The sequence below is a fragment of the Nymphaea colorata genome, chromosome 2 (assembly GCF_008831285.2).
Source record: "Nymphaea colorata isolate Beijing-Zhang1983 chromosome 2, ASM883128v2, whole genome shotgun sequence".
Taxonomy (NCBI): domain Eukaryota; kingdom Viridiplantae; phylum Streptophyta; class Magnoliopsida; order Nymphaeales; family Nymphaeaceae; genus Nymphaea; species Nymphaea colorata.
In genome coordinates, this window is record NC_045139.1 from 6226421 (window position 1) to 6246217 (window position 19797).

General features: G+C 39.9%; 2 protein-coding genes across 3 annotated transcripts; both read left to right on the top strand.

The window, feature by feature from the left end:
- The first annotated feature begins 119 nt into the window (after nucleotides 1–119).
- Nucleotides 120–19500, top strand: LOC116246945 (uncharacterized). Its single transcript, XM_050075767.1, has 15 exons — nucleotides 120–1232; nucleotides 2558–2683; nucleotides 2781–2947; nucleotides 3305–3512; nucleotides 3834–4071; nucleotides 5404–5554; nucleotides 5652–5975; nucleotides 11693–11821; nucleotides 13979–14765; nucleotides 14961–15083; nucleotides 15181–15350; nucleotides 16077–16284; nucleotides 17439–17676; nucleotides 18829–18979; nucleotides 19039–19500. Exons 1-15 carry the CDS (start codon nucleotides 446–448, stop codon nucleotides 19330–19332), a joined length of 4101 nt encoding a protein of 1366 aa, XP_049931724.1. The 5' UTR covers nucleotides 120–445; the 3' UTR covers nucleotides 19333–19500.
- LOC116249033 (uncharacterized) lies at nucleotides 9726–13979 on the top strand. Of its 2 annotated transcripts, none has more exons than XM_031622133.2 (4): nucleotides 9726–9925; nucleotides 11566–11594; nucleotides 11693–11821; nucleotides 13720–13979. In XM_031622133.2, the coding sequence occupies exons 1-4, from the start codon at nucleotides 9832–9834 to the stop codon at nucleotides 13849–13851; spliced, it is 384 nt and encodes a 127-aa protein (XP_031477993.1). In that variant the 5' UTR covers nucleotides 9726–9831; the 3' UTR covers nucleotides 13852–13979. The 2 variants fall into 2 exon arrangements, with proteins under 2 accessions (XP_031477993.1, XP_031477994.1); XM_031622134.2 differs by having other exon boundaries at nucleotides 9787–9925; nucleotides 13783–13979.
- Nucleotides 19501–19797: the final 297 nt, after the last annotated feature.

The following is a 19797-nucleotide window of genomic DNA, read 5'->3' on the forward strand; positions in this document are numbered from 1 at the left end:
ACATTTATATATATTAAAATCTGAATCCGATCAAATGTTATTTTTTAATTCAAATCCGATTTGACTTTTTTATATGATATTAGAACCTTTTTCATGTCCTATTCCTTCGGAATGGTTAGGTGGGATGTTGAGAGAGACAGAGATATGAATGTCTTGACTGAGTGGGAAGAGAGAGAGTTCTTCCTGGACGGGCGACGGGCGTTTTTGTTGTTCAATTGGCCGCTTCTCCTGTTGTTAATCCAGCACTGTCCTCGTGCCTCTACCCGCATCAGCAGAAGACGGGTGAATGCAGATCCTGACGAAGTGAGGAGTGTCTATTGAAAAGTGGGCAGCAGCACGCTGTAATTGAAATCTCTGCAGCGAAGAGATGAAATGAGCTGCTCCGACGGCGGTCGTCATCGCTTCGTTCTTTTCTCTCCTTAAGCATAGATGATCAAGCCCGCCAATGGTAACGACGCCGCGGTCATTAATCGCTCGCCTTGCATATCTTTCTCTTCTTGTTGCTCTGCTGGAATCTCCTCCATTCGTGCATGCGAGCGTTGAAGATGTTCTGAGAGAGAACCGCGACATCGACAAAATCTGCTCGACAAGTGCAGATAGGTTGTCCTCCACCTACGGACAGAACTTGGAGCAGCTATTCCGCTCCCTCGTCGACTCCGTTTCCTCCACTGGTTTCTACAATACCTCCATCGGCGAAAGCCCTTACACGGCCTACGGCCTCGCGCAATGCCGCGGCGACGTCCCTGCCGTTATATGCCGGAACTGCACCGCCGTCGCTGTCGAGAGGGTCAAGGTCTTGTGCCCAAATAACACGTCCGCCATGATATGGCTCGAACCCTGCTTCATTCGCTTCAGCAATACGCGGTTCTTCGGAGTCCTTGATAGGAGGAAGGGGATCCTTTGGAGAGACCCCAATTCCACGATCTCTGGCGACTTTGATGCCAAAGCATTGATGTACCCATTGGTGAAGGAGGCCGCCAATAGCCCGAAGATGTTTGCTACCAAGATAGAGCAGCAGGTTGGCTATACCAGTTATGGCATGTCGTATTGCCCCAGAGACATCACACCGGCCGATTGCAAGGTGTGCTTCGACGATGCTACCAAACAGGTCGAGGCAAATGGCTCACTTGGCCAAGTGTGGCGGTTACTTTCCCCGAACTGCGTCATCGTCTACTTCACCTGGCCTTTCTTTCTATCCTCACCGGCTCCTTCATCGCCACCAGCCCCATCAGGTGAGCTGTCCTGTTTTCTTCGCCTACTCTCCAATCTTTTTCTACCGTTGGAAACTCATAGTTGGGGGAGTGCAGCAAAATAGAGCAGGGGAGCTGCTGCATTAAGGACAAGCTTATCTTTCGCGTCCTTTGCATTTTTGCTGCAATCTGTTCAGGTCATAGATAGATAGTGATCTTCTGGGGACATTTCAAGTTAACAACAATAATAATTCCTCAGAAACTAAATTTATTTAGAAATTTTCGTATCCTTGTCGCATTTTTGTTATCATTAATCCGGTAACAACATCAGTTTCGTATCTTATAATTCCTGTGTTACTTAAATTGCCATGCTTTTCTTATAATTCCTTGAAAATTACATTTATTTATAAAATTTGCTGTCCTTTCTCCATTTTATGTCATTAATGTGATATCAACATTAATTTCGTGTCTTATAATTGCTCTGCATTTTAGTGTTTTGGTAGTTTAAATTGGCACATTTTGCTGAGTTTTGCCCAAGAAAAATTAAACGAGGCTCTGATTTTGCCCAGAAACAGTATTTAATATTTATTTAGTGCAAATGCTCCTAAGCCGTGCTCCCGATGTTTGCTACCATGCAGACATCCAGTATCTGATACTCAACGATGGAGGATAAATGCGTACCTTCCCTTGGCCATCTCATGTTTAAGGCTGAAACTTTTGACCTAGCGATGGAGATGCAGGTCGAATCTGTTATGCGCATTTTGCCCATTTGGTCGTGCTATGTCAAACCCCCCTGAAACTGACCTTTATCTGGTCGCGCATACTGAATCAACTTTTTTCATCCCCACCTTCCACGCAATCAAGTTCACTCTGTTGATCACTGTTCCACAAATTTCATCTAACATGCCTGTGCTTTTAGATTATTACTTCAGCTATTCTGTCCTCTTTAATGGAGTTTGGACCTGATGGTGCGCCTGTGATTTTATTCTTCCTCTAAAACATAGGAATTCTCTTTCGCATTTGATGTAGAAGGTGTGCTGTCAAATGGGCTCAAGCTAAACTTAGGGACAAGTTCTCATATCAAAACTTGTATACAAAGAAAATTTTCTTTTGCTTGTATGCATGTGAAAATCTAAATATGTAGAAAAATGAGGAAATTGAAGAACAAGACAAAGCGAATAAACTCTTATGAAGAGTTTCACGATTTTCAGAGATTCAAAATTATAGATTTTCAGAAATCTTTTCCCCCATTTGGAACAAGTGAAAAAAAAAAGCGTTTGACTACCTCCCACTTTTCCTATTGTTTTCCTGGTTACAAGCATATACGTGGGAAAATTGATTAAGGTTAATGAATGTGCATATGTCAGCAGGAAATAAAAGTGGTCATCAGAAGAGAATTGTGATTATCTTTTGCTCCATTGTGGGGGTAATACTTTTATCAATAGGGATATTCATGGTGCTTTTCCGTCGCAGAAAGAGGGAAGAGCTGAATGGTTAGTTCCCTAGCCAAGAGCAAATGTTTATGGTGGCTTTACATGATTTAGCATGTGACCATATATAACCTTCATTTTTTTTCCCTGCTTGTGGCAGAGGAGTTAAAAAGATATGGCAGTGAGATGGCTTCGCTGGGTAACCTCACGGAGGATGAAAGAAACCATGAGCTACCTCGGTACAGTATGAAAGCCGTGCAGGCAGCAACCAATAATTTCTCGGAGGAGAATAAGCTTGGAGGAGGAGGATTTGGCCCTGTGTATAAGGTACTTCAGTAAAAGCTCTTTCATCATGACATCTAAGAGTAATTTAATCCTGTGGTGACTTTTAACAATTTTACTATATCTCTTTGTATCTTTTGATAAACATATGATGCCATTCCCCGGTACCATTTTTTTAGGCAGTTGCCATGTTTCTGCTTGTACCCATGTGATATGCCACAGTTCATCCATAAACGTTGTCGGCAATTGTTCCCTTTTCAGCTTTTTGTCAACGTTACCTGTAATTCATAAATTTCCAGCAATGGGTCAGGAAACTGGTTGACTTACAATGCCTTTGTTTTTCCTTTCCCATGTCTGCACCTGTGGCTGTGTAACATAGACAGCTTTGTCTTTTCCTCTCAGGGTGAACTCAATGGTCGGCTTGTTGCAGTGAAAAGGCTTTCTGAACATTCAAAGCAGGGCTTGAAAGAGTTTACAAATGAAGTTGTATTGATTGCGAAGCTTCAACACAAGAACTTGGTTTGTTTATTGGGTTGCTGTATAGAGCAGGGTGAAAAGATGCTTATCTATGAGTTCATGACAAATGGCAGCCTTGATGCATTTTTTTGTGGTGATTCACCTCTCTTCTCATTTTTCTTTATAGACTTACTGCTTTTCGTTCAAAAATCTGTTGTTCCTATGAGTGCTTAAATATGCATATATGTTGAAGAGAGAAAGCGAGAAGGGGGTGATGGGTGGGTAGAATATGTCAAGACTATCTTATCCTAAGGAATGGTGTGTGTGTGTCTTATGCAGGGTGGGGTTTCTTGATGGTCTGGGTGTTGGATTTCCCTTCAATCTGGATCTCTTTTTGTGTTTATTTGTTGTGTGTGTGTGAGAGAGAGAGAGTGAGAGAGAGAAAGAGACTAATTTGCAGGTTTCATTACTGTAGACCCACAGAAGCGTGAATCATTGGATTGGGAGAAGCGATTCAGTATAATTATGGGAAGCGCAAGAGGGATTTTGTATCTTCATCAAGATTCCCGGCTCAACATCATTCATCGGGATCTTAAAACCGGCAATATTTTGTTGGATGCGCAGATGACAGCAAAGATCTCTGACTTCGGAATGGCTAGAATTTTTAGTGAAGAGAATGATCCAAAAGCTACCAACATAATTGTTGGGACTCGGTATGTATAAAAGATTTTTAGTGCAATATGCAATTTTCATCTTAGGGTCTGCTAGAATTCTATACCATGGCATTAAACAATCTAGTTTCATTTAGGGAAACTTAATTGTTCATTTGCATCTATCTAGAATATTAACTTCCTTTCTTGTTCAATTGACACTCTTCTTCAATCCATTGTTTTCCCCCAATGTGTTTTGTGTCTTTGTACCATAACCAGGTGAATATTTCAATACTGAGCATATCAAAGGTTTAATGAGTCTAGTCAAGTTTCTTATAAGATGAATCAGATGCCTCCTGACTAGGTTGTTGTGGTAGCACTATGATTAAAGCAATCTGATCTCTCAGTATTGAAGTAGTACATATGAAATGTTGGCGATTTAGGTTTTTCTAGATCGAGTTTATAATAACATGCACGGGACCTTGATGGTTTCACATAAACTTAAGTTAAAACTCAAATATGAGCAACATTCTGGCTGGGAAAATTAAGCATTATGAAGTTCACCTACATTTCTAGCATACGAATTCTGTTGCTAATAGTTCACAGGAAGAAAGAGTGCCAGTTGTACCTGCTTCTCCTGTAGTGACGAAGAAAGGGGCCAACACACGTTCAGATTCTTTGTATAAAGCAACATGGTCCTGTCCTGCGTGACACAAAAAAAAAAAACCAAGAGTACTATCATTGAAATTTGATGTACGTCCCACATCACTAGAAATGGTGGACAAATTAACGTGGAACCATGCCTTCGTTGAATGACTACTAAGACTAGATATTAACTGTTAATGTAGCAAAAAATGTATAGAATGAAGTGGTTGATCAGAAGAACAAAAGGGATAAAAAATCATTATAGGATTATCTTTTCTTTAGGGGGCATTTGATGACCTGGAATTTTGATTGTAGAATTAAAATTCTATGAACAATATTCAACCTCATACTGAAATTGGAATGAAAATTCTAGTTCTAGTTTATCTTTGTGGTTGATAGTCTCGAATTTTGATTCTATAATTGAATTTGATGCGTCTGATAAAGGAAGAATTAAAATTTTAAAATTGGTAAATTACAACCATCACGACATGCACCCTAAATTGGTAACTTTTGCTGCTAGAAATAGCTTCTAGCTTTCTGTTCTAAAGCCTTCATTGATACAACTTAATTTTGAGACCCTAAAGAAGATGGAGAGATTACTAAGAGGTAAAAAGCTTCTTCTTTATATTCTGCATGTCATCTTTGTTTCCGGTTGCGTTTATCTGCAATTGATTTTTCAAAATTTTCTTCATGGTAATAATCTCTTTCTGCATCATTATTTTTTAATGACTTTTCTGTTAAATTTGACAGTGGGTACATCGCTCCAGAGTATGCCATAGGTGGGCATTTTTCCGTTAAATCCGATGTCTACAGCTTTGGCGTGCTGCTCTTAGAAATTGTCAGTGGTCAGACGTATAGTGGATTTCACCTCTCTCAAATGGGTTTTACCCTCATTGGATATGTAAATTTCTCTCTCTCTCTCTCTCTCTCTCTCTCTCTCACACACACACACACACACACACACACGCAGAGTAGCTAATGGAAACCCTGAATTGTAGGCGTGGAATCTATGGTGCAAGGGGAGAGTGACAGATCTCATAGATCCCGTGCTTGGAGAATCAGCTCCGAGAAGTCAAATTATAAAATGCGTACACCTTGGCTTACTATGCATCCAGGAGGACCCTGCAAGCCGACCCACGATGTCAGAGATTATACATATGCTTGGAAGCGATTCGCAAATCCTTCCATCTCCGCAACAACCCCCTCTGTTTTTCAGTAGTACCATCAGCAATTGTAGCGATTCAATGAAAAGCAAAAGGGATTACCCTATAAGTGGCAGTACAAATTCTGAAAGTTTATCGGGGTTGAAGTACTCCCTGAGATGATAATGGCAATTTGATCTGCTAAATGACTTGCCAATACGCTCTAATTTCGGCAGTATTTCGTTGTACCACTTGTCCCTGGGTATTGTCAACTGTGAAGAACATCTTTTACGATCGGGAAGATCTATAATGAAGCCATCTGTTTATTTTTATGGGCCCAACCACTTGCTTTGGCAGTGGCTATGTGAGACCAGCCGACAATGGGGATTCAAGAGCATTTTGAATGTTTACAGTCTTACAGTGGCCTGGATGAACTTACTGTTATATGTCCTTCAACTCCATAGTAACGTCTGCCACGTTTACCGTAGGAAAAAATAGTGCATCAGAGAATGACAGTTACAGTGAACCACAGGGAAACCCATGTCCTTTTTTGATGGGTGGTCTTGCCACTTGGTTCAGCTATGCCACTCCCAATGTGTGACCACATGCTTATGAGACAATTATCGGTTTGTAACTTTTTTTGGTTAATAAACTACTATTCCAATGGACAGGTGGTCGGTGCACTGACCTCAAAGAGTATAGCTTAGTTGGTCATGCTGGTGGCGCATGAAAAAGCCTGTTCCAGTTTGACAAGTTAGGCGCAATGCTCCTGATTCTGATTCTTATTTGGGTGGAGTAACTCACCCGATCACCGACCTTTGAAAACCAAGTTGATAGTGCAGGCCCCTGCGGAACACAGAACAGAACTGGACATGACCAAGGAAAAGAAAAGGGCTTCAGCTTTCGTCAAGGGTGAGTGGTTGGTAGAGTGGGTCTTGCTATAAGCTGGTGGCTTCACAACCCAATTCGAGCTCGACTCAAACTCATTCGTGAAAACCCAACTCAAACTCGATTTGTTCACAACCCAATTCGAGCTCGACTCAAACTCATTCGTGAAAACTCAACTCAAACTCGATTTGTTCATGAATGAGTCAAGCTCAAGTTCAAACGTATGCTTGAAGTTGAGTTCAAGTTATAAAAGTTCAACTTAGTTTAACTACATAAGGAACGCTGAAATATAATGAAACAATAATTAAATGAGTAGCAACTAAAAAAAGTAAAACAAGTTAAGGAGTTAAAAGAAACTGGACAGACTTAATAGAAACAAGTTAAATAAGTTGAGCTTGAGCTCGACACTGTATTATCGACTCAACCTCAAACCTGTGCCGAATTAAAGCTAGAGTTTTCTAAGTCGAATCTAACCCGAAGAGACCCTCTGCTCGTGTGCAGCCATAGGCGGCGTAAATGCAGCATTAGTTATTTATTATAGCATTCTATGATAGAAAGTTGTAAATGACTTACTAGCTGACTATGCATTTCACCATCACAAGTAAAATGTCACAATACCAAAGTTGCCCTCACGTAAACTTTTTAAGGTTCTTTTCATTTTATGGTCTTAACATTTCCGAACTTTTAACATACCGACATTTCAATAATTTTATAAAATATAAAATTTTAAAATTCTACTCCATTTTGAGGGTATTTTGGTCTTTTCAATAACGCATGGCTCCTTTAAGGCACAACTTATAACCTGGTTTCTGGTTTCGGTTACAAACAGCATTTCTTTTCGATCAGGAAGAATTGGAAAAGAAATTTAGATGTGTTCAAAACCGATTTCAATTCTTCTTCTTGGGTGCTGCAAACTCCTGCATGGGTTCACCCGAGCATGACCGAATATCTCATTGAACAAGAACTGAGACGGAACCATTACATCGACAGAATCTGCTTTCCAAGCGCAGATGGATTGTCCCCCACCCAGGGGCAAAACTTAGAAGAGCTATTTCGCTCCCTGGTCGACTCCAGCACCTCCGTCGGCGAATCCACCAATACTGTCTTCGGCTTTGCGCAATGTCGAGGCGACATCCCTGCCAAGTAGCTATTTTCCCAAAGCATAAATCATTGGATTGGGAGAAGCGATTCAGTATAACTACGGGAAGTGCAAGAGCGATTTTGTATCTTCATCAAGATTCCCGGCTCAACATCATTCATCTTTTCTAGACTGAGCCACGGACAAACTGATGGTTTCTAGGATACGAATTCTATTGTTAATAGTTCACAGGAAAAAAAATGTCAGTTGTGCCTACTTGTCTCATAGTGACAGAGAAAGAGGGCGACACAAGTTCAGATTCTTTCTATAAAACAGCATGGTCCTCTCCTGCGTGACAAAAAGGTAAATCCCCTCATTGAAATTTGATGCACGTCCCACATCACTAGAAAAGGTGTACAAGTCGCTTGAATAACCATTGAGACTGGATGGTAACTATTGATGTAGCAAAAAATGTATAGAATGAAGTGGTTGATCAGAAGAACAAAAGGGATAAAAAATCATCATGGTATTATCATTTCCTAGGGAAACACTCTGGTGCTTCAACTGATCTGCACTTGTTCCTAACTTTTGCAACTATAATAGCTTCTAGGTGTCTGTTCTAAAGCCTTCATTGATCACCAAATCTTTCCTCCCCAAAGGAAAAAAAAAATTACAAACAGCTGATCGCCACATCTTTTCGATGTTAACCAATACACGACCAATGTTACCACCGACTTATCAAAGATCGCCCGAAAACAGCAAAACAAAAACGGGTAATTTACGAAATAATTTTTGTCTTCTTTTTTTTTTTCAATATATATATGTATGACAATCTGCAACAAGGTTGCAAATATGGGAGTTAGCTTATTCTCCGAGCCCCGTACGTGACGGGTATCTAGTATTTGGCCCCCACTCTGGCCTGAACCTAGAAATTGAGAGCTGGGCTGGCTGGACAAGTTGTCGGGTTGGTTGGCTCAGGTAAAGCCCGACTCAGCCTGATAATTTATATTTAATATTATATAAATAATTATATACATTTTATTATGGTTAGATTATATTTATATATTATTTTATATTTAAAATATATTTTTAATGTTAATTGGGGCAGGCCGTGCTCGGGTTTGAGTTTGGATTGTGGGGCTAAGCTTCAACGGCATTTATGAGGTATGGCCTGGACTAAGCCGCACTCTTTATTGGGCTGGGCTAGGCCGGGTGGGCCCAAGGCCCAAACTTATGTTTGACGATCTTTAATTTCGTAACCTCGCTCTCTGCCTTCAACAAGGGTGCCAGGATAGATGTTGGCCACAAGATAGGAATCCATGTGTTATTTGATTTATTTTTTAGAAGCTTTTTGTATAGTGAGTTTGGTAAAACAGGAGAGGTCGTGCACGCTTGTAAAGAACCTACGTACGATTAAATGGCTGAAACCCCGTCCTTTCGCAACTGTTTCTAAATTTGGGAGAATTTATTATTTAACTCTAGAGCTATATCACAATGGTACTAGTATTGGTATGGCGTTTTAGTAAATCTTGGTACGGATACAACGATTATTATAATATTATTAATTTATAATACCAAAAATTAAAAAAAAACCAAAAATTCTTCTCATAAAATGCATGAATCCATAGAAAAATCTTCTCACATGTCATAATCCATGAATCCATAGATAACCATAGATAATAATCTCACAAGTCATAAAAAAAAACAAAACAAAAAACATCAAATGTTCCTTCCATAGATCATAGATAATCTCATAAAACATACAAAAAAAAAACACGTGAGGGTGAAACAGAAACATGTGAAAAAGAAAAAAAGCGTATGAATTTCAAACACCGTTAATTTTAGCATGGTAATTAATGAAATGCTGAGTAAATTTCCCCCGAGAAAAAGTCGGACCTGGAGGGTCCAACTTTTTTGCAGTGATAAAATTTTTGTTCGTTACGACTTCTTTTGTCCCCGACCACCTCGCAAGCTTTCCCTCCCCTGCTACCGCTTCCCTCTCACTCCCTATTATTCTCTCTTCCTCGTCCTCATGTCCTCTTCCTCTTTTCCTCTTTTCACCCTGATTTCATGTTTCTCATTCTCCCCCATGACGACCCCCTTTTCCTGTCGGTATTGATGAAGATTCGACAGAGATTAAGAACAATCAACACAAAGGTTGTTGGTGAGTTCTCTCCTTCTTCTTCTTTTCCTTTTTCTTCTTCTTCTTCTTCTCTCTCTTTCTCTTTCTCTCTCTCTCGCTCTCGCGTTCTTTCTCATCCAGCATCTAGGGTTTTAATCGATGCTTTTTTTTCCTCCTAAAAAGGGAGACTGTTTTGCTTCAAAAAAAGGGAGGCACATACTTCTGCTGTGCGCGGCAGGTTGCCTCCTGCTCACAGCTCTCTGTGTTAGTGGCCGAGCAGCTTGTGTGCCTACTTGAACGGAAGCCATCGCCAGCAGAGAGAAATAAAAGAAAGCTGCCTCTGCCTCCGTCCGCTTGCTACTTAGGTGGAAAATTCATTCCTCTTGGCACATGTCTCTCCCTGATCTCCTTTTCTTTTTTGTTTGCTTACTTAATTCTCGAAAGGAGGCTGTTTTTCTGGGATCGTGACATATCTATTCTTTTGTGTTGCTTTTGTCAAGAGTGTATGTTGATAAAATTTTAGATTATGCATTGGTGATATGAGATACTTAATAGCACAGAAAAGCAGGCATTTTGTTTTCCCTTCATGTTGGAAAATTTTGACCCACATTGGGGTCTTTTTCCAAAAAATTAATCCTCGTGAGTCTCCTTTTTCCTGCTGATTTTCGGTTGTAAAATATTTTGTTCTATATCTAACAAAGGTGTCGTGTCCTATCTTGTCAAAAACTCTTTTAAAGTTTTACTTTGGTAAAAATAATATTTTAGCTTTTTCTTATAAAACGTGAGCTTCATAAGCTATCACCGTAAGCACTTTACAAACAGTTTCATATGCATCTTCATTTCGCATCTTCATTTCAAACAGTTTTTTTTATGATTTGCTTGTCTTTTTAAAATAACATATATTTTAATTTAAAAATTTTTTCACCACCAAGCAAGGACAGTACCATAAATCGTGTTTGCCAATGCATGGCAAAGGGAGCTCAGTATGAGAGAGAGGAAGGTCATGGTGAGTTGAAAGATTTTTTTTTTTTTGAATTTTTTAACATGCGGGAAGTATTTTTGTCGTATGTCCGCTTCCCGATATTAAATGCATTTTTCCAACCATTTGTTTTAACGACCATCAAATACGGATGACTTGAATGACGGGGATGGCCAATTTAAGCCCCGTTTGATGCACACGAAAAATGTTAAGCCGGTTGGGTTGGTGGTGAGCGCATCAAATCAAACGCCGCCAAAAAAGTGCACCCGCGAAAAGCCTACGACAAAGCAAAAGTAAACTCAGGTCCGACTTTTTTCCGCGGACATTTTTGAGAGCTGTTAGAGCTCTCTCGTTCCTCTCCTTTTCTCTCCTCTTTCCCCTCCGTCCAAGCCCGTCTTCCCCTCTGTCGCTGCCTAAGCCTCCGTCGCTGCCTCTTCCTCTCCGTCAAAGCTGTCCGTCCAAGCTCTCTGTCGCTGCGTCTTCCTTTCCGTCGAAGCTCCTCATCCCCTCTGTTGCTGCCTCTTCTTCTCCGTCGCTGCCTCTTCTTCTTCCGGAACTGTCGAAGCCCTTTCTTCCGCTCCATCTTCCTCTTCCTCCTTGGCGCAGCGTCCTAACACACAGTAAGGTCGGCTTTTCTTTTCCGCCTCTGCCTCCGTTTCTGCTAGACGGTGCCCTAATCCCTTTCTCCTCTCTCCCTCTGCAGGGTTCCTGCATTTCCAGTCTGATACGGAGGTAATTCGTGTTTTTTCTCGTCGTGTTCCCTTCCCTGAATTGCCGTTCTCTCTGATTGGTTCTCACTGTTTTGATCCGCTGCGAATATCTTGGTTCAGGCATCTAAGCGAGCTTGGAAAATCGCTTGCTCCTTCTCCCCTGCGGTTGTTGAGGTCCCAAGAGGGGAGACGTTTGTGGTTGGCCCAATCGACTTCCCTGGAGGTTGTTCATCCAAAGTTTCTCTGTTGGTATGTCTGAAACTTGTTCTGCAATGATCTTCTTATTGATTTTAGCCTTCCGTTCTAAAGGTTTTGGTTGTCGGGCATTTATCAGAAATAATTTAGCAACTCTTTGAAGAACGTTAGTTTGTGAATGGGCTAATCTGAACATTAGTTTAGCAACTCTTTATAAGAAATAGTTTCGGGGAAAATCTTATGAATTCTCAACCCATTCTCCCTGTTTCTATCTGAATGGTTATTGTGACGTGAATGGGCTATTTGAAGAACTCACCATTCCTTTGGACCAGAATGTGTGCCCCTGCGATGACTTCCACTTTGTTGCTGATCGTCCTGCAGAGCATTCTTGAGCCCAGGGGAGAAATGAGTAGCATGAATTATGTTTTAAAGATTCTTTATGGTGTTGCGATAGGACACTATATTTTAAGAATTATGCTCTCGTGAAGAAAGGATTTTGTGTCTCTGTCACCCTATGGTGTTTACTTAGTGCTGGTTAAGGTGGTTTGCCAGTATTGCAGTATTGCACTAAATAATGAATAAAATTTTGCACTAATAGATCTCAGATGTAAGACTGATTGAATAAAGAAGAACATGCAAGTGTTCATGAAGATGAGGAAGAAAGTGTACATTTTCTTTTTTAAATGTATTTTTACTTTTGCTGTCATATGTTTCTAAGATGTACCATGAATATCTTTCTAAGATGAATTTTCAATCAGTCTTACATCTGAGATCTATTAGTGCAATACTGGAATAACTTTGTCTTCATTAACCTAGTAAGACTTTCTTGCATGTTCATTTCCTATAAGCTAGTAATAACTTACCTAAATAACAAAAAAAAAAAAAAACAACAACTTGTAAGGGTCAGGAAAAAAGTCTCGTATATTTAATTTTACCTTGCAAAAAATTACCCAGTGCACCAAACACAGTTACTTTTACCCTGCAAAAAACTACTCTATCATCAAACATGACCTTAAATTGAAAAAGGAAAAAATTTCATCTTGTATTTTTTTTCAGCATTTTTTTCCACGATAAATTTATGATCAAACGTGGCCTTAAAAGGTTTGATCTCTGTTTATCACTTGAAAAAGCATGTTGGTGGACATAAGAGCAAAAAAAAAGCTTGGCAGCAAAACATATTTTAACATAAAAAAACAACGATTGAATGGTTGATTTTTATCAAATTAGTAGAACCACATAAACCGAGGTTTTTTTATCAAATGAATAGAACCACATAAATGCAGAACATGTTATATATTATGGCATTCCATTATCATAGGTGGAATATCATAATGCCTGGATTTCTTTCAAGAAAATGTTAAAACAATTTAAAATTTACAATTTTTAAGGTGCTTTTCATGTTATGATCTTTAACATGGGAAGTCATGTTCCAACTTTTATCATAGGTAATTGTATAGGGTGAAATTTTTTGAAATTCAACACTTACCCTTATGAGGGAAGTGACTTCCATTCAACCATCAAGCGTCAACACATGGCCACATAACGCATAACGAGATCGAGCATACAACAAATATGCATTAAGGAAAAGAAAGAAGAAGGTGGTGGCATTTTAGAAAACTTTTATAACGTAATGTACATTTTAATCTTCTAATATCTACATAATTTCCGTTTTATCATTTTTAAAAGTCTTCTTTTTTCATTTTAGTGGGAGCCATGAGAATGGAGTGTTAAATACCCTTTCTTTTGGATCCGCAAGAATTTGAAAGGAAATTCGCAAGCGTCTCTTGCATTTTTGTGATTATCTCTTCAAACAACCATAACCAAAATCAAGTTCCAGTTGCTTCGTTTCTGACATAGTGGTACCAACTGCCAAGTGTTGTAACTACTGTTTTTTTTTTTTCGTTTACATAATTTTAATTGTTTTAGTTTTTTGTAATGAAATGAAAGTACAGCTTAAATCAGTCCACATAAGTCTCACCAATTCGGTTCACTTTCCGGCGTTTCCAATATACCAGCTAGTCTCGCAAGCCACCTTCAACTCAGCGGTAGTCACCCCACCCTCAATCCATAACAGCAGCAGGTGAGTGCAGATTCAGACGAAGTCAGAGAATGTCGACTGGAAGTGGCGGGAAGAACGCCGGCGATGAAATGAGGTGAGCCGACCGCAGCTGTCGCCTTTTCCTTCGTTTCTTTCTCTTTCACAATCGATGATCAACCTCCCCAATGGCAACCACACTGCGGTCAATTGTCCGACGCCTTTCATGTCTGTTAATTCTTCTTCTTGGGCTACTGCAATCTCCTCCATCGGTTCACCCGAGCATGACTGAAGATCGCATCGAAGAAGGACTGAGACAGAACAATTACTTCAACAAAATCTGCTTTCCAAGCGCAGATGGATTGTCCCCCACCTACCGGCAAAACATGGAAGAGCTATTTGGCTATTTGGTCGATTCCATTCCCATTATGGGCTTCTCCAACACCTCCGTCGGCAAATCCACCGATACTATCTATGGCCTTGCGCAATGTCGAGGCGACATCCCTGGCGATATATGCCGGAACTGCACCGCCGCCGCCGTCGAGAGGGTCAAGATCGAATGCCCAAGCAACAGCTCTGCCATCATATGGTTCGAGGCCTGCTTCCTTCGCTATTCCAGCAAGCGGTTCTTCGGGATCTTTGAACGGACATTCCCCATCGTGTGGACGGACAATTCCAAGATATTTACCGAGTCCGACGGCAAGGAGTGGGTATACCCATTGGTGAACGAGGCTGCCGATAACTGGAAGCGGTTTGCCATCATGATAGAGCCAAAGGGCGGCTACACCAGCTACAGCTTGGCGCAGTGCACCACTGACCTCAGCTCGGCGGATTGCTCGGCATGCTTCCAGTATGCTATCAAAGAGATCGGGAAGCATCACACGCTAGGCCTAGTGTGGCGGTTTGTTTGCCCGAGCTGCATCATCCTGCACTACGCCTGGCCTTTCTTTTTAACCTCACCAGGTGAGCCCTGTCTTGTTTCGTTTTCCTGCTCTCGATCATTTGCTTTGGCCATTAATCGAAGCTCATAGTTTGACGTACTCTGGCAATAGAATTTGAGACCATGAGAAAACAAATGTTTGCCTACCTCCAAGTTTTCGCATCATTTTCTCTCTTTCAGACATAAATAAGATTAATTGACTTTGCTTATCCCTGCAGGAAGTAAAAAAGGTAACCAGAGGAGAACCGTGATTATCATTTCCTCCACAGCAGGGATACTGCTGCTAGCAATGGGGACTATCGTGTTGCATTTCCATACGCGAAAGAGGAAACAACTTAATGGTGAGTTCCACTATCCTGAGCAAAATTTTCGTGGCGGCTTTACATGACTTCTCATGTTATCACAAGTGATCTTCATTTTTCACTACTCTTGTGGCAGAGGAGCTAAGAAAATACAACAGTGAGATGGCTTCACTCATGAGTAATCTTACTGAGGATGAAAGAAACCATGAGCTGCCTCAGTACAGCCTAAGAGCAATGCAGGCAGCCACCAATAATTTCTCGAACGAGAATAAGCTCGGAAGAGGAGGATTTGGCCTTGTCTATAAGGTACTTCACTAAAAGCTATTTCATTGTCACGTACATCTACGTAATTAAATCCTATGCAGGCTTTTATACTATGTTGCATGAGTGCACCTAAACAGCTTCCACACCTATGTTGATGTTGGTGCTGGTGCTTCCCCATCACAGCACATCCAGTGCAGTAAAGTAAGCTGAACCGATCCCAAAACTGACATTTTTAAATTACCAACTAAACTAGCCCTAATAAAAACGTTATAATGACTTAAATGTAAACATAGAGAAATAAGACTATCAAATAGTTAATTGAAAATTATATAACATGTTCTATATATATATATATATATATATATATATATATATCTGTTCTACACCGGCACCTTTTTTTTTTTGAAAATTACCATGTCCTGCACCATCAGCACCATGTCCTGCACCACCAGCACCCACACTTTGCACCCTTTGGACATAGATGTTATCAATTTTAATACCTTTATAAGTCTTGATCTACATTTGTTGTCATTGCCTAATCCAATTCTTTTATGTAGTTACTTGTTGTTTACCTTCTACTCATGTGATAGGCGAACATTCATCTGTGCTTCATTGTCTCTTGTTTAATTCCTTCCTACCAATTCTGTCAACGTTACCTTAACCAACACATTCTTAGCAATGCCTCTAACTTACAATGCCTATGTTTGCCCTTTCTCATGTGGGCACCTGCGACAGTGTAACATAGATTACATCGTCTGTTCCTCTCAGGGTGAACTCAATGGTCGGCTTGTTGCAGTGAAAAGGCTTTCCGAGAGGTCTGGGCAGGGCCTGAAGGAGTTTATGAATGAAGTCACATTGATCGCAAAGCTTCAACACAAGAACTTGGTTCGTCTATTGGGTTGCTGCGTAGAGCGGGGAGAAAAGATGCTTATCTACGAATTCATGCCGAATGGCAGCCTTGATGCTTTTCTTTATGGTGATGAACATCTTTAGTTCTCATTTTTCCTTTTAGACTCACAGCGTTTCCACTAAAAAGACTGTTGCTTCTCCTAATGGTTATTAAAAATGCGTTCTTGAAGATACATGTTGGAATTTTTCGAGACTACATATAGTCAAGTAGCTATTTGCCCAAAGGAATGGAGTTCATATATGTTTATCTCTATTAGCTAGGCAGCTCCTTAATTAGACTTGTGTTATCTGAACAGCAAACGAGTAACCAAGACTGCCATCTAGATTTACACGTGTTCGAAAAAGAATATCTAGTAAGTTAGCTTGAAACTAAGGGAACGGTTAATTTTGCCTTTAACCAATAAGTTTTATGGCTTTAATAAAGTAAGTAACCAATAAATTTTATTAAAGGAAGGCCAAAGATGTGGAGTAATGGATGATAAGGAGAAAAAACAAGGGTCTCCCTATGTCGGCTTTGGTTCTTCCAAATATTTTGAGGCCATTTGGAGTTTAAAAAACTCGGACAGGAAGAGGAAGAAAGGCCTTTTTGCTTCCATCTTTAGTGATTGTTAATCTTTGAAAACCGAGATATGGCATCCTAAGTGGCCTATTTGGTTTGGAGAGAGGAAAGTAGTGTTCCTTTTGTCGAAATTCTTTTCATTTTACGGCCTCCTAATTGATGTTTCTTTTTGGTTTTATCCCATCCGAGGCTTTCTATATTGGCTTGGTAGTTTATTGAATTTCATTGACAGTGAAATCATTCCTGATCTTTTTCTCCCACGGTTATTAGGCATATCACCAAACCATATATGTCTGCGGTCTTCTGCTCTTATCTCTTGCGATTTTGGTTTCTTGTATTCAATTCCGAAATTTGTCTTGCAGGTTTGCTTTGATCTACCATATATGTATGATTTGGGCTGATAAGAACTAATGTCGGTCAACCAACTAAATATTAATGCCTCTATTAAGACAAAAGGAAACTGAAAAAATGCATAACCTACAACACTATAACCCAAACAAGAAATCACACAAGCTAACTTTCAGAACCAAATAGAACAGCATCATCTAACTGGTCTGGGAATTGGAATAGTTCACGTCATTATAGATCTCTTTGTATGTGAACTTGTTGCGTTTCTATATGTGACAAAGAGACAGGGATACTAATGTGCTGGTTTTCTGTAGACCCAGAGAAGCGTAAATCATTGGACTGGAAGAAACGATTCAAAATAATTATGGGAAGTGCAAGAGGGATACTATACCTTCATCAAGATTCCCGGCTTAACATCATTCATCGGGATCTCAAAGCAGGCAACATTCTATTGGATGAGCAGATGACGGCAAAGATTTCCGACTTTGGAATGGCCCGAATCTTCAGTGGAGATCATGACCCAAAAGCCACCGATATCATTGTTGGCACTTAGTATGTATAAGATTGGTGAAAATTCAGTGAAATATGCAATTTTTTATCATATGGTCTGTTAGAATTCTATGACGTGTTAGTACAAAATCTAGTTTCACGTAGGCAAACTTGACTGTTTATTGGCATCTATTCAGAATTTAATTAAGACGTATTTCCTACTTTCTTGTATGGTAAACAAATGAATATTTCAATGCTGAGTATAACAAAGCTTAATGAATACTGTTCCAATCAAGTTTCAAATAGAACAAATTAGCAAATGACTCTTGACTAGGTTGTTCTGGTAGCTTTATGAAAAAGCTAACCTGTTCTAGTATGAAACTGGTTCACGTGAAATATTGGCTACTTTGGTCTGTTTAAAGTGTTTTTTTTTTTAAGTATGAGGTTATAGTACCATGTACATCCACTACATACAACCAGGAGGTTACATGGAAGTTTAAGTTGAAATCCAACTCAAGTATGAACATCATGCAAGCTAAAAAAGGTTGAGCATCACTAAATTCACTTACATTTCAATCATGACTTTGTTGCTAGGATTTCACAAGAAGGAATAGTGTCAATTACACCTATTTGTCTTGCTGCTACAGAAAAAAAGGCATCGGAAGTTTACATTCTCTGCATGGCAGGCACCAAGTCGAAACAACATGGTCCTATCCTGCACAACTAAAAGGATAAGTAATATTTCTGAAATTCGATGCACCCATCTCATTGGGTCGAAAAACTAGTATTCTTGACTTTCATTTGAATAACTCATCTAGGAATCTTTCACTACACTAAGACTAGATTTAATTTCTTAGTAAAGCAAAAACATACATAGAATGAAGTGGATGAAGAGAATAATAAAAGGGATCAACAACCATTATAGGATTATCATTTCATTAGGAAGCCATTTTGTGCTTCGACAGATCGAACATGTTCCTAATTTTTTCTGCTAGAAAATAGCTTTCAAGTGCTTGGTTCGAAAGACTTCATTGACAAAATTTGATCAGAAGGAAGACCAAAAGACGACAGAGATTACTCAACAGAAAAATAACATCCTTACATTCTGCATGTTATCTTATTTCTGGCTGCATTGATATACATTTGATTTTCTTCTACGCTGCTCACTTCTTTGAGCGTCATCATCTTGAGCAAATTTTCTGCTTACTCTCACAGTGGATACATGGCTCCGGAGTATGCTATCGATGGGAAATTTTCTATCAAATCTGATGTTTATAGTTTTGGCGTATTGCTCTTAGAAATTATTAGTGGTCAGACATATGGTGAATTTGAGCTCCCTCTAAAGGATGATACCCTGCCTCAGTATGTAAGTCTCTCTCTCTCTCTCTCTCTCTCTAATGGTATCTAATAGAAACTGAATCATAGGCCTGGACTCAATGGCGCACGCGGAGAAGGTCAGACTTCATAGATCCAATGCTTGGAGAATCAGCCTCAACAAGTCAAATTTTAAAATGTTTCCACATTGGCTTACTATGTGTTCAGGAGGACCCTGCAAGCCGACCCACAATGTCAGCCATTATAAATATGCTTGAAAGTGATTCGCCAACGCTTCCGACTCCCCAACGACCTCCTCTGGTTTTCAGCAGTGACAGCAGCTGTTTTAGCACTTCAGCGGCCATCTCAGGTTCCTCTAAAAGTGGCAGTGGAACCAGTCCTTAAGATGAGAGTAGCATATTTCTTTGCATGAGTAGATATAGTGATCGGTTAAATGACATTGCCAGTATGCTCTAATTTATTCCATATTTAATTAAACAGCTTGTGTCTTTGTACCATCAACTTTCAAGAATAATTGTCTCTATTGGGAAGATCTACGAAGCTATCTTTATATCTTTGTGAGCTCAACCGGTAGCAATGGCAATGTGGGACAGAAGAGAATACAATAACGGGAGGGAACGGAAGAGGTGAACGCTCGAAGAACACAACGGATGAAGGAGGGACGCATTGGGGGGGGCTGTTCTTTTCTGGTGGGAAGAAAACTAAGGGGCACATTAGGGGGCTGATTTTAGTAAATGTCATCAAATTAAGCCAAAATGTAGAAAAGGCTGCAGAGCTAAGTCACCCCGACTCACCCGAGTTGCATGGAGTCGGGTGCACACCTAGAATGTCATATTAGTAAATTACTTA

What these genes read in the sequence shown, in the direction of transcription:
- LOC116249033 (XM_031622133.2), top strand. Translation starts at nt 9,832, where the DNA reads ATGTTTCTCATTCTCCCCCATGACGACCCCCTTTTCCTGTCGGTATTG. An exon ending in ATTTCCAGTCTGATACGGAG is followed by an intron (nt 11,595 to 11,692) that starts GTAATTCGTGTT and finishes ATCTTGGTTCAG; the next exon opens with GCATCTAAGCGAGCTTGGAA. An exon ending in CATCCAAAGTTTCTCTGTTG is followed by an intron (nt 11,822 to 13,719) that starts GTATGTCTGAAA and finishes ATGAAAGTACAG; the next exon opens with CTTAAATCAGTCCACATAAG.
- LOC116246945 (XM_050075767.1), top strand. Translation starts at nt 446, where the DNA reads ATGGTAACGACGCCGCGGTCATTAATCGCTCGCCTTGCATATCTTTCT. An exon ending in ATCGCCACCAGCCCCATCAG is followed by an intron (nt 1,233 to 2,557) that starts GTGAGCTGTCCT and finishes TGCATATGTCAG; the next exon opens with CAGGAAATAAAAGTGGTCAT. An exon ending in ATGATACCCTGCCTCAGTAT is followed by an intron (nt 18,980 to 19,038) that starts GTAAGTCTCTCT and finishes ACTGAATCATAG; the next exon opens with GCCTGGACTCAATGGCGCAC.